Below are 13,847 nucleotides of genomic sequence, written 5' to 3' on the forward strand. Positions count from 1 at the left end.
AGAAATGTAAGATTACAAATTCCAGAATTTTATGTAAGCATCTTAAATGCATGGTACAGCGCCAGTCAAAATGTCAAAAACAAGAACGTGTTGTGTGTATGGTCTAAAAAGTATAACGTCTTCTATAAGTCATTAACAGAAACAGAAGATGAAGATTATGGAGTATGGAAAGATTTCAATTTCCTTAATATTTCTAAGTTGTCTTCAAAGGTTTTTTACTTACTCTTTGCGAAGAAGAATTTTATTCATATTGATAAATTAACAAAATGGTATACATCGCTACAAGTGGCTTATTTGAACAGCGACAAAAACACTGTTGTCATTTGGAAAAATGTTAACAAGATGACGAAAGAGTTTAAATTACGTGAGTTCAGTGGAAGTTACTCCATGGATTTCTACCTTGTAACAAGTATCTTTTTTACTGGAAAAAAGTAGATTCTATGTGCTGCAAGTTTTGCTCTAGCTAGTGTTGAATCTTTAGAACACAGATTTCTTGAATGTGCCTTAGCAAAAAATCTCTGGCACAACGTTTCTAGAATTTTAAGTGGTTACCGTCAACACTGTGTGAAATTATCAAATGATGAAATAATTTTCAATTATGATTTTAGTCAAAGCAGATCGAATGATGTATCTTTCATGGTCAATCTCTTAATTTTGCTTGGCAAGTGATCAATCCACAAATATTGGGTGACAGATTCCAAAATCCCTGTAAATGTTATTTTAAAGAACGAAATGATTCTCAGATATATAGTCGAAAAAGAGTTAAGACCAGGATCTGTACATCTGGATGAAATGCGTAATAATTAGTGTTATGTAATCTTTAATGTAAAAATGTCAAACGTACTGTTGTTTGCTTTCAAATAATCTGTAAATTTCAATGGAGTATCTTAATAAAAGATAAAAAAAACAAAAAAAAAACTAACATCTGAATTATGTTTGCAGTCAAGTCGGGTTTTACTTTGCTCTACCCTTTATCAGCAAAACGTTAACTTCACATCTTGAATATTAGGTGAAAAAGTTCAATTTTCCATAATTAGCACACTAATTGTAAAATCTGTGGAAAACATGTCTTAGCAAACACGTAAGTCAAGGGACCGTAAACTATAAAACATTTTCACTATAAATATAAAACGGAGTTAAATGAAATGCAAGTCAATAGCTCGCTATTTGTAAGCTGTGGAAAAAGAGTTCTCGTGGTGTGGTGGGATGCGTCTTTGTGGACCATCAAAAGGTCAAGCCCGCATATTCGCGGCAGGGGTTGACCTTTTGACAACACGTATTGATGCAGCCTACCTCTATACAGATAGCTGCGTTTCCACAGCAAGCTTTTCGTATTCATCTGGCAAGTAATACAAAGGTACATAGCTAACCTTGGTCACCAAATAAGGTCACTGCGTTAGACTACGTATTCAAATAGCTTTACAACCCAGTTTTACCGAGACAACTTACTTCACTATTCTGTCACCTGTAAAGGCGAATGAGGTGTCTTCATCGGTCGGGAACGTAAGTATTTGTATTAACAGAACGAGTAGTGTAGTAAATCGGAGTAATCGCCGTATAAATTGATGTAGGCAAAATGGTTATAGGCCTACTGCTCGTTTTGCAATTATTAGCGCGAACTGCTTGTGTAATTGATCTACAGGAAGATTGGTCATCGTGGTAATTGCTCTCTGTAACAGACAATGCCATACGACATAGCGTTAATTTCAGTCCATATGTTTCATTCTTACTTATCGTAGGTTGGTAATTTACCGTTCTTGGTTGTCCTTCTACCTCGCAAGGTAACTATGCGCGTAATCTTCTGTGCGTGAAATGCCCTAGACCTTTTTAAGGCTGCCTACACAAATGCAAAATACTGAAGGGTGTGTGAAGAAATCACAGTTGAAATCTTGTCTCATTTTAGATTCTAACTCATTACTCTTAAATACATTTCAATTAACCCTCTATATGATCAAAAATATCTAAATCCCCATATATAATACTGCCAAACATTTATATCGCCAACGAATTGACCTAATTTTTTACTTTGTTTCCAGTATTTTTGCTCATCGTGTCAACTGCAACCTTTTGTTTTTTCCTATGTTGTAATTCGGTATTCGGCAGCCGCCATATGTAGAATTTTGTTTGAAGCTGCATTTTTGGTCAACCATAAATTTGAGTGTCAGTATTGCAACAACGCTATTAAACATTCATACCTATGCTATGTTAATAACCTCAAAGCATTTCAACGTGATTAAAAATATGACATTAAACTGGTCCAATAATCATTTTCATTCAAGGTAATACATTATCAGGTCCATGGGACATTTGAGATTTACAAATTTAAGTAGGACCATCCTGAACCACTGATAGTTAGTGGTGGTACCAGGTGTCCGGAATGGGTAAGCGTACCCTGCTAGCATGCTACACCCGTCAGGATTGGTCCCAAAATTGTCTAAATATTGTATGAAGTAATACAGTATATGAATCACTGTTATAAGTCAAAGCCGGGAATGCTGTCGCTAATCATTTGAGTGACCGAGGTGTCATATTTGGCCACAATGTCATCATATCGACCGTAGAACTTTTTGAAAGTCCTCACAAGTCTTTTGGATGTATATCCCTGTCTCACTAGTTTTGATACTAATAAGCTGTGTCTCATTTGAAAATCTACGTAGGAATCACAAGCCCTACAATATCTGAGAAGTTGAGACACATACACACCATACACAAATTAATGTTGACACACAGAAAAAAGATGCCGAGAAAAACCATCAAGATTAATATCAATGATCATTCACATAATGTCTACTCTGTATGGACAACTACATAACATTACGGGAAACCTCCATTAACTTAGGAATACCCGACTTCCCTAGAGGATCAATTTAACAGACCTGCCTTCCTACAATGGCACTACAATAGCACCAGCTGGATTAGATAAACATAACAATGGAACATTCACACCTTGGGGATTGAAAGTCTTCTGTTTGTTACCCGAGTTGGTCAGGCAAGGACTCGGGTTTCAGGTACCATGCAAGTTAATGCAGCCTTCCCCTAATGATCTAAAACAATATTTTACTCCCAAACCATGCTAAAATGCCCATGTATTCACCATGTCGAACACAGCCTGTAAAAGATGTTTACAATGGGGTTAAATTCAGTGTGAGATGGATACATTGCATGTACAAAACAAACGATTAGCTTGGGTATCACATATTGATGAATTATAGTAAACCCAGCATCGGGCAGTTCACTTTATCTACAACGTAGCTGTTACATTGTAGATCAAGTGTAATCAACTGTTAATTTCTCAGTCTAGACTGAGTTGTCCCATGATAGTTTACGGTAATTAATCGATGACTTTGAACTATGTTGTGATACCCAAACTAATCTTTTGTTTTGTAAATGTGATGTGTCAGTCTCATACACTGAGTTGTGACACCGAACTGAAACCCACTGTATTTTTATAGGTGACATGTGGAAGGAACACTATATACCTATTGTGTGAGTCACCAGTTTCTTATTTTCCTCCCTAAAAAGAAGTATTGGGCTTATTAACAGTTTGTATTAGGCTATATAGAGTCAGCTCTAGCCTTGGTTGTAATTCAGTTGTTAAAATTACAATATACAGCTTGTCTTGATTTCGGAAGTGAATAATTAATGTTTCAATATATGCTATGAGAAGTACAACAAGAAAAATCTTTAAGTAGAAAAATATAAATAGTTGCAGTTTCTGTCCTCTGTTACACGGTCTATTTGTTGTTTTTATCCCATGAATAGCACAGGTTTTCCAAAATAAATGTCATGAAAGCATTCTGTAAAATGATTCCAATTTTTTATTATTATTAACATTGGAGCCATTGGATGACATAGTTGTTTTTATTTAATTGTCTACCAAACTATAGAGACTTTCGAAATGTGAAAAACAAGGAACTAAAATATTTTCAGATCCTCCTACACCTAGTGCGAACCATTCAAATCCCCCTTTACTACCCCTGAAACTTTCAACCTCCTGAAGTCCTCCAGCCCCTACAGAGTATTTGTGAATGCAGCGTAAAGGGAACAATGTATTTTTATATGAAATATTCTTTTAAGGAGATAACGACCAGACCAGGCCTTGGAAAACAACGCTAGTAAACAGTTGTTACTTTTCTATCCTCTACCGCATATTTTGTTGAATTTTAACATTCACAGGTCATGGATGGACGCAGTTGCTCACATCATACCACCCGTGCGCATTTGCATAAATGATCTCCGCAAAATTTAGGTCGTTCTGCAGATTTACGAGCACTCTCTGTCGTTCTGAATTAAGAGTCGGCGAAACTGTAATTTCCTTCTGTGACAGCGATATCCTTAGGCTATTTCTTGTGAGGCTATTGTTGCTTTTCAATCACGATGTAAGCTCTCCAGCGGCAAAAAAACACAATGCGAAGCGCTGTGTATGTCAACTGTATGCAAAACATTTTACCCCTATACGCTATCAATAGTTGGTCATTCTCTGTGTGAGGTTGACATCAAGATTGTGGTCAAACAAACTAGATGAATTCTGACATTTCAAGAGCCAGTGCATGACATACCTAATGCTGTTTAACTTGGTAAAATGACATAACCCTATGCCATCCATACTAGTGCCAGGAGACCACATGCTACCCTTTACACGGTGCCCCTTTACAGTTACACAGCAATGGGTTTGCATGCAACATATCATCAAGAGAGCAGACAGAATATTTGAATACGGCCTCCGTGCGGTGAATGTGCACAGATTTTTACGGCAATGTTTAAACCATGTTGTGATCTGTCACTTTGCGTTAACCCCCCCCCCCCGAAAAAAAATATTGAAAAGAAGATATTAACTTGGTTTTCCTGTGGTAATTACTGGAATGACTGTTTTTACGAATACCAGAGCAAAGCAGCAAAGCAACTTAGTGTTCTCGCATCACTCGATAGACTAACAGCCGAAAAAATCAAGTTTTTTTACTCTAAAAAAGTTGAGGGCGGACACGAAGCTTTCACTTTGAATAGATTTCACCCTAATGCCTATGATCGAATCGCATTACAGAGCTGTTCATCCTTGTGCAATGGTCATTTAAAAATTAAAGGGCAGTGGTCGTCGCGCTGCGCGTGCGCGATTTTTTCTTGATAAATATAATTTTTTGTTAACATAAGTCTTCTCAACTTCAATCAGAGGGAGATGGGAGCGGTCCCTCATTTTGTTAACGCCTTTGTAAGACTCATGCAATAGTAAAACATTAAGATCGGAAACAAACTTCTGTGGTGTATTTCTATTTAAAAACTCATGTAAGGCTACGAACATTGAGCCGTACACTCGGCACATTATGTCGCTGAGTTTACTGCACGCAGTCACAGTAAACAAATGGGTTTGATCGCGCGCGGTCACGCTGGTTGTACATATAACAATGCTATGTAGAGTACAGTAAAAAACATCACTAAAATGGTCAACATTGTATTACGTAGACCAGCAACAAGCACAATGCCTAACACAAAAAATCCACTCAAGACCATGATCGGCAAGCCAGAGCAGGACACGGGAGATGCTGTTGCTTCGACAAGGGAGACGGTCAGCGCGTTGACGTACACGGATATAAGAGAATCCGGTCCAACAACGTACCGGCCCCGCGACGACTTGGCCCAAGACCCACTGTTTGTCACCATTTCTAACTTGTTCTAGTAACACATGGCAAGAAATAGTCAAATGACAGGAAACAATAGACAAAAAGTTTTCGCGGCATTTGGCAGGAAAATTGCATGGCTACACATAGGGACGTATCGAGAGATCCTGTGCACGGTCATGGCATTAATCCAACGGCCAGCTGGTGTAGGCCTACCGATGCTACGCAAACTCCGTTGTTGTTTATCCTGATTGCCGGGAAGGTCTGAATCCTCTGTCAAATGAGATAAACACTACATTACAAGAAGACCTATGAAAGGTCCTGCACTTGACTTGATACCTGTACCCGGAGTTCTCGTTTGCACCCCCAACGGGGTAAACTTCGTAGTGGAGTTGGATTCTCCACAAACGAGTGTAGCGCGCCATATACCCTATTCTCTTGACACGGACATTCATGCAGACCACGGAACAGATGCTTCTTCTGCAACGGGCATTGCTCTGCGAGCTGTAGATTTATGTAGCTTGCGTTATTGTCAATTGTACCCCTGTTGGGCATCTTGAAATGAAAGCTCTCATCCTTGCTAGCAATATCGTAGACTAGAGCCCCGTCATTGGTAGTCTGTTGGCATATACACGCGTACGGATCAGTCTTTAGCTCTATGACTCGAGCGATGACAGTAGCTGAGCCCAACACAACGGATTCAAGAAAATCATGATAAAATGTGATCTCAATCCAGCGTGTAATTACTGTTCAATATTCAGGAGATATTTAACTTTAATTGGCCTTTTATTGCGTGTTAGATTTGGTAAATTGGTATGTTTGTGACAGATCAGTCGCCATTTTAACAAGCGGCAATATCGCAAATATAATAATCAACCCGTAACCTAGTGCGGCATTATTGGATATGCTTTCAAAAGAGGGGACCCCTCAGGAACATGCGCAGCACCACGACCACTGCGCTTTAAAGTTTGACTTCCGCCGTCGAGCGGCATAAAGTGCCCTTTGACCCCCTAAAGACGTCATTCTGACCTCTGAGAAGGGTACGTTACTTCTCTGTGCAGAGTTTTAAGGAGTATTTCTCATTATGAAACCGCCTACGTTGCAATCCGTGCATCAAATAATACCTAAAAAGTAATTGTTCAGTTTGATTGGAGCGACGGAATATTTTTTGATCTGGTTTACGATTTTAACGATTTTTTTCTCCTCAAACCCTATGGGTTTTTTTTTTATCTACAACCGATAATATATATTTCTTTATTCATTTTTTGATTTTTAAGTTCAAATCTCTCTCGGAATGCCTTTGGTACAAGAATTAGAAGTAAAGCAATCGCGTCCCCCCAGTCGACGCGTATGACAACATTCGGCGTATTTCAAAGCAGTTCGGTCTATTTTCGTACATCCATGATCAGGCCACGGATCAGGCATGGCCGAAACAAACTTGTACATGTACACGTTCAGTTATTATGGCCTGATATTAATAGACAGAAAGCAACGTGTTAATGCTGTGTGTGAAAACTTTGTTGACTTTGTGAAATAAGTCGAAAACCGTTCGCGACCGCTCGAGTTCGATCTGCACACAGCCGAGCTATAACTGTACGTTGGATCTGGCATAATTGAAAATCTAAACTCTTTTTGGGGTATTCTATTGCTCAATACCCCCGAGGTGTTTGTGTGTGCAGCTTTACTGAAGCAATGTGGGGTGGGGGTCATGAATTTTTTGTCATCTTGAAAGGGGGGTCATAATTTTTTTTGGTACAATGGGTACGGGGTTCACTTATATTGACTGATGCGCAGGAAGAATTTGCCGGCCCACCCCCAGCCATAATAACTGAACGCTGCCTAAGTGTGTGTATTTCAGTTCAGAAGATTGTGCATGCACAAACCTTTTCGACTTATGCTAGCGTATGGCTCATACGTCCCGCACGTGCTGGCTATAAGTTGTAGGTATGTTATGCGCTCGTTGACACACGTTCACACACGTTACTTATAAGTTACCCATAAGTCCAATTGGTCAAGATAATTGTCTAGCGTACCCAAAACGTATTTTTAATCTGTGAGGACGTTATGAACACGCTATGTAAGCTTATATGCCAAAAATTCAAAAATGCATCGTAGTTCAGCGTTCGCCAGCTTTTTAGAGAATTTTGATACGTCGGCATACGCTGGCTAAATCGTCAAGGTGTGACAGGGTGTGTTTGACTTGTTGAAAAGGATAACATGTGTCAGGATGTCCCCAGAATGACAACATACTTTTGACTCATATATGTTTAAAATTGACATGGTCCCACTGCAGCACAGTACCATAAATTATACGAAAGAAAGCTAGTACGTGCAGATACTGCCCTCACTACTGTGTATGATTATTATATCAAACAGTACACTTTAATCCAATTGCTCCATTTTAGAATCTGTAACCGCTTAAGCCTTGAAAGGAAATGTATATTTTTGACGGCCTTATGTGCTGCTCGAAATTCATGGATGCATAAAGTTCAGGATTACAGCTTCTTTAATTTTGCACATTTGGCAAATTTTGAATGAGAGAAATTTAAGGTAGAACGCGCCTTAGGGACAGATAGTCGGACTCTCGAATTTCTGCAATTCTTTTCTGATCTACCACTTGCGGCGGCTCATTTTAAAGCTCTCGGAGAACAACAACTTTTACCATCTTAGTTTTTTCGAAAACCAGAAATTAAGTTTTTCTCCAAAAAGTTATCACAGGAATGGCGGTCATTTTGAATTTCAAATATCGCAAAATATTGGGCAATTTGATCTGCTGATTCCAAACTTTGCACGGTGACCCCCGAATGTTTTGTTGATTTGCTAAGAGAATAGTTGGAAATTTCATTTAGGAAAGTTTGAGCAAAAGTTTAAAACCTTTACTTTCGAGGCAGATACAGTAATAGGTCATTCTCTGTGTGAGATTGACATGTAAATTTCATGTCAAGATTGTGGTAAAACAAGGAGATGAATTTTGACATTTCAAGAGCCCAGTGCATCACATACCTAATGCTTTTAACTTGGTAAAAAGACATAACCCTATGCCATTCACACTAGTGTCTACTTATGTACAATCCAATCCAATATGGGCATCAGTCACAGACAGGTCTTTGGTACCCGCTTTTCTTTTCTCATGCACATTTGATCGAATTCAATTTTGTAACTTCCACTGACAAATTCCCAACAACATGACTTGCTAACACGAGGTCAATAATTCTACTTACATGTCACTGGCTCAAATCTGTATCTATAAGAAACTTATTGCAGTCTGTGTAAGTAGCAATAAACAACGATCAACTGAGGCATGATTTGGTTAATTTACATATTGACAGCTTGGAAAATTCCAATGTTTACTGTAAATGAAATCCAGAAATATGTTTTCTAGAATTTAAGTCAGACTTTCGTGTCATAAATACTGGCAAGAACATAGGAGTTTTGATTTTGACAAATCTTGAAAATATCACCTTACTCCGTCATCCTGTATGCACCTCAAGAGAATATTGGTTAATCAGCCCATACGATAATTTCTTATGAAATTTTCATGAGTATTTTATATTAAAATTAGTAAAAGTCAGAATCTTACAAGATTATTCTAAGTATTTGCAGTGAAACCAATTTTGACCAGAAAAAATTATAAGAAACAAGGGAAAACGTTCTACTCATTTTTCCTCTGACTTTTTTTCTTATAAGAATGTAGGAAATTGAGTGAGACTCTTACTCTTACCAATTTGCATATAAAATCTGAATATAAGATCTTAAAATTTGCATATAAGATCAATTTTATAGGATCAGGTAATTTTTTCCTTTCACCTGCAAACAAGTTTCGTTTTCCAAATACCTTCTGTCCCCCAGAAATCAAATGACTCTGCCCTAGGTAATTATCTTATATTGGCATTAGTTCGACCTCTTTGGCAATGTGATATTGTACATTTCTTTTCTCCTATCACATTTAATCACTACTACGTATCATATACACTGTATGGAAATTACAGCCACTTTAGAATTTGAATTAAACCTTGAGTCACAGCAAGTGACTTTTACAGATCCAGCTAAAGAAGTAATAGTTTTAACAAAATCGCCGATGGCAAATTTTACCGGATTTTTAAACCACTTTAGCACTTTTTCTGGCTATTTTCTATACCTTTGTGTTCAAATTCACGGAGTACATGTTGAACCACTATTGCTGGAAGGTGGCCAGTGGTCGTGACTATCTGCAGTAACTAAACTGCAATTTGCATTTTCTGTGAATTATCCCAGGAGGAATACAAAATAATGACTTTCTGTTATTGGCTGCAAGATGGTCGATGACACTTTGTACATATGTCCAATTTTAAATTAAGATTCATTTATTTAATTATGCTTGAAAACCATATTTTATCTTATAGATTGTCCAAAACTTGAAGACACGTATTGCCTGGTGTACTAGCTCTTACAAGAATGGATGACAGATCATTTAAGTTCAAAGCAAAGGGCGAAAGTTATGGGCTTCATTTTCATTCCCGAGCTCATTATGTGAGTGCTGACTACTACGAGACTCTTGACAGAAGGTTGACTTACCTTAAAGTTGTTTGTGCTGCCTTTGGTACTGCATTTAGTGGAAAGGTTATTCATGAGTACAGTAGATCAGGAGAACAGCCAGATGGTTCTAGCACAGCCATGCTGTTGGCTGTTGCATCTTTTGTGACAGCTGCAATCATCCAGCTGTACGCTACAGGGCACGATCCTTCTAAAAAGCAAAAACTCCACAACGAAGCAGCTGCTGAGATGAAAGCACTAGAGAAAAAGGTACAGGCTTGGATTGACACAATCCCTGAAACTGAGACTGCTAAACAGAAAGGCACGCTTCGGAAACAATATGAAGAGTACATCGACAAGCACTGCGACATCGACCTCATCATCAAAAGTGAAGACTGGACATTCAGTGAAGTGCATGACACTCTTCCCAAGAAATGGAAAGACAAAGGAAGGGATCTGGGCAAGTACTTCCCAAAGAGAGACAAATGGTATTACTTCCAGAAATACAAGAAGACAGCTGAACCGTACCTGCAGATTACTATAGGATCGATGGCTGTGATCGGCCTTTGGATATATATCAGTGTAGAAGATCTCAAATAGTATCTGGAGAACCCAATAAACACAATGTTCACTACGCAATGCACTAGGTTGAGATGATGACCAAATAGCAAATGAAAATGTAAATTATGTTCATTTGTATTGATTAGTATTGACCGTATTGACAATCAACAAGTGTTATTTTACTGACCGATAAACTTAATATTTAGAGAATCAATCACTATTTTTGAAAAGCATGTAACAATAACATAACATTTTGGATGAATTTTTATATTTAATCCCATGTATTTATCACATGAACAGTCTTCTTATTTTTCTTTGATGTGGATGGATCAGAATTATTGTAACAAAGTGCATGATTTTGTGTTTCATTTACGCGGATTACTTTCATTTAATGAGTAAAGCGGCTCGTCACTCAGGTGATGTGCAAATGTTTACAGGTATACTTTCATTCATAAATCCGATTAAGCCTAAGTTTTGATACACCGAATGGTATCTCTACCAATCAGACATACAGATTCGGTCACGTGCGCGTGTCAATCATTGTCTCGCGCTGGACCGATGCCAAGGCAAGTCTGCCATCGGCGGACATAGCTTTCACCGCGCTAAACCATAGTATTTTGAGTTATTTAGAATATTTACATTTATATTTATGAAGTTAATACAATGACACGATCGAAACAGTAGTTATCATTCTTGGTAATAATTGTAGCTGTACCATTTGGTCAATTTCTGAGTAGGTTTTGTTCTGTGTTTTAACTGTAGTTTCTTGTTCTACTCACCTACACTGAGTCCTACTGTGTGTGTCCTACTGGGGATGGGATTCGAACCCAAGAGAAACAGTCAAGAATTCAAGCGATTTGCAGATTATTTGGGATTTAAACACTGTAAGATCACACCATATTGGCCAGAAGCGAATGGTGAAGCTGAACGCTTCATGCGCACAGTTTAGAAGGCAATACGTACAGCACAAGCAGAAAATAAAACATGGAAACAAGATCTGCACACATTTCTACGAAATTGCCGATCAACACCACACAGTACAACAGGTCTACCTCCTGCGACAGAAATATTCCAGCGACCACTCAACATCAAAATTCCACCTTCATCAGACGAAAACCTCAACAGAAATTACAACAACAAGACAAGAAAGCCAAAGACAAGATGAAGAAATACACTGACAAACGCCGAAACACCAAACCATGTGACATCAAACAAGGCGACACGGTTCTCATTAAAAACAACGAGAAAGGAAAACTTGAAACTCCGTACAAAATACACCCGTTCAGAAGAAAGCCAGTATGGTTACAGCTGAAAGAGACTCACACACCATCACTCGCAAATCATCACAAGTAAAGAAAATCCCCAAGAGAAACATCAAACAAGAAAATGCCGACAATGAAGAGGAAGAGAAAAGAGAAATAAATGCGACACCAGGACAAACGAAAGAGATATCCGGAACGAGAAAGACGTGCACCAAAATACCTCGAGGATGACGTGACTGAGTGAGAAAAGATTTAGTCAGCCAGAAATACACTAGTCCTGTTGGGGAGCAGAATAATCTCCTGACTATATGTATACAGAGACCGGATAGTCCACCCCGATCTCTTAGCTAAATTAGAAATAGAATTAGAACGCATGCAATAGAATATATTTACTTTCATTTTATTATTTTTAGATTTTCAATTAGAAGTTTTTGACTCATTTATCAACGGACAATATGAACTCTATTATTGAACTCTATCAAACAGTCAATACATCGACATCCGATCATTCAACATTTTGGAACTATCAAATAATCCAAATTTAATTGAAGGAGGGATGTAGTTTTTCAACACTTGAGTCAATATACTGACTTGACAATCACATTCCACAGATTAAGCATCCATGATGTGATATGTTACAGTCTTTACTCTTAGACAATAAAGTAACCAGTTCTAGTTTAGACGTCAAGCCTACAACAGTGTCTGTCCCTGTGTCCACACACACTACACACACAGACACAACACATACTCCCCAGATCATGCTAGAATAACAAATAGTCTGTTTGCCGACTATTGAACCACTCTTTTTTGGGAGTGGAGATTTAGCCGAGCGGTTCTGTCTGTGGCCTCTCAGCTAGGCGACTGATGCCGTATGTTGTGGGTTCGAATCCAATTGAAAACTAGCCGTATTTTCTACCCTGGGTTGGTAACACTGCTGGTGGACAGAATTGTCCCCGAGGTAATCGTTCGCCCAGTTAAAGCGATGAAATTCGTTTCTTCGCTTCGATAAAGTGTGTATGTGCGATGTATGATAGTGAGCATGCGTGCGTGAGTGCTTCACGAACTCTACAACGTGTTGAGCGGTCTCAGTCAGAAAAATGTAACAACTTAGCCGGCTATTGAAACCACTCTTTTTTGGGAGTGGAGATTTAGCGGTTCTGTCTGTGGCCTCTCAGCTAGGCGACTGATGCCGTATGTTGTGGGTTCGAATCCGATTGAAAGCTAGCCGTATTTTCTACCCTGGGTTGGTAACACTGCTGGTGGACAGAATTGTCCCCGAGGTTATCGTTCGCCAGTTAAAGCGATGAAATTCGTTTTTGCTTCGATATAGTGTGTATGTGCGATGTATGATAGTGAGCATGCGTGCGTGAGTGCTTCACAAACTCTACAACGTGTTGAGCGGTCTCAGTCAGAAAAATGTAACAACTTAGCCGGCTATTAAACCACTCTTTTTTGGGAGTGGAGATTTAGCCGAGCGGTTCTGTCTGTGGCCTCTCAGCTAGGCGACTGATGCCGTATGTGGTGGGTTCTAATCCAATTGAAGATTAACCGTATTTTCTACCCTGGGTTGGTAACACTGCTGGTGGACAGAATTGTCCCCGAGGTTATCGTTCGCCCAGTTAAAGCGATGAAATTCGTTTCTTCGCTTCGATATAGTGTGTATGTGCGATGTATGATAGTGAGCATGCGTGCTTGAGTGCTTTACGAACTTTACAACGTGTTGAGCGGTCTCAGTCAGAAAAATGTAACAACTTAGCCGGCTATTGAACCGCTCTTTTTTGGGAGTGGAGATTTAGCCGAGCGGTTCTGTCTGTGGCCTCTCAGCTAGGCGACTGATGCCGTATGTTGTGGGTTCGAATCCGATTGAAAACTAGCCCTATTTTCTACCCTGGGTTGGTAA

General features: G+C 38.9%; 1 protein-coding gene across 1 annotated transcript; it reads left to right on the plus strand.

Moving 5' to 3' along the window:
* The first annotated feature begins 1,417 nt into the window (after positions 1-1,417).
* On the plus strand, positions 1,418-12,638 carry LOC139133468 (uncharacterized). The gene is made up of 2 exons (XM_070700079.1): positions 1,418-1,503; positions 9,995-12,638. Exon 2 carries the CDS (start codon positions 10,047-10,049, stop codon positions 10,722-10,724), a length of 678 nt encoding a protein of 225 aa, XP_070556180.1. The 5' UTR covers positions 1,418-1,503; positions 9,995-10,046; the 3' UTR covers positions 10,725-12,638.
* Positions 12,639-13,847: the final 1,209 nt, after the last annotated feature.

Source organism: Ptychodera flava, chromosome 5, assembly GCF_041260155.1.
Source record: "Ptychodera flava strain L36383 chromosome 5, AS_Pfla_20210202, whole genome shotgun sequence".
Taxonomy (NCBI): Eukaryota; Metazoa; Hemichordata; class Enteropneusta; family Ptychoderidae; genus Ptychodera; species Ptychodera flava.

Coding starts and splice junctions, on each gene's coding strand:
- LOC139133468 (XM_070700079.1), top strand. CDS start 10,047: ATGGATGACAGATCATTTAAGTTCAAAGCAAAGGGCGAAAGTTATGGG.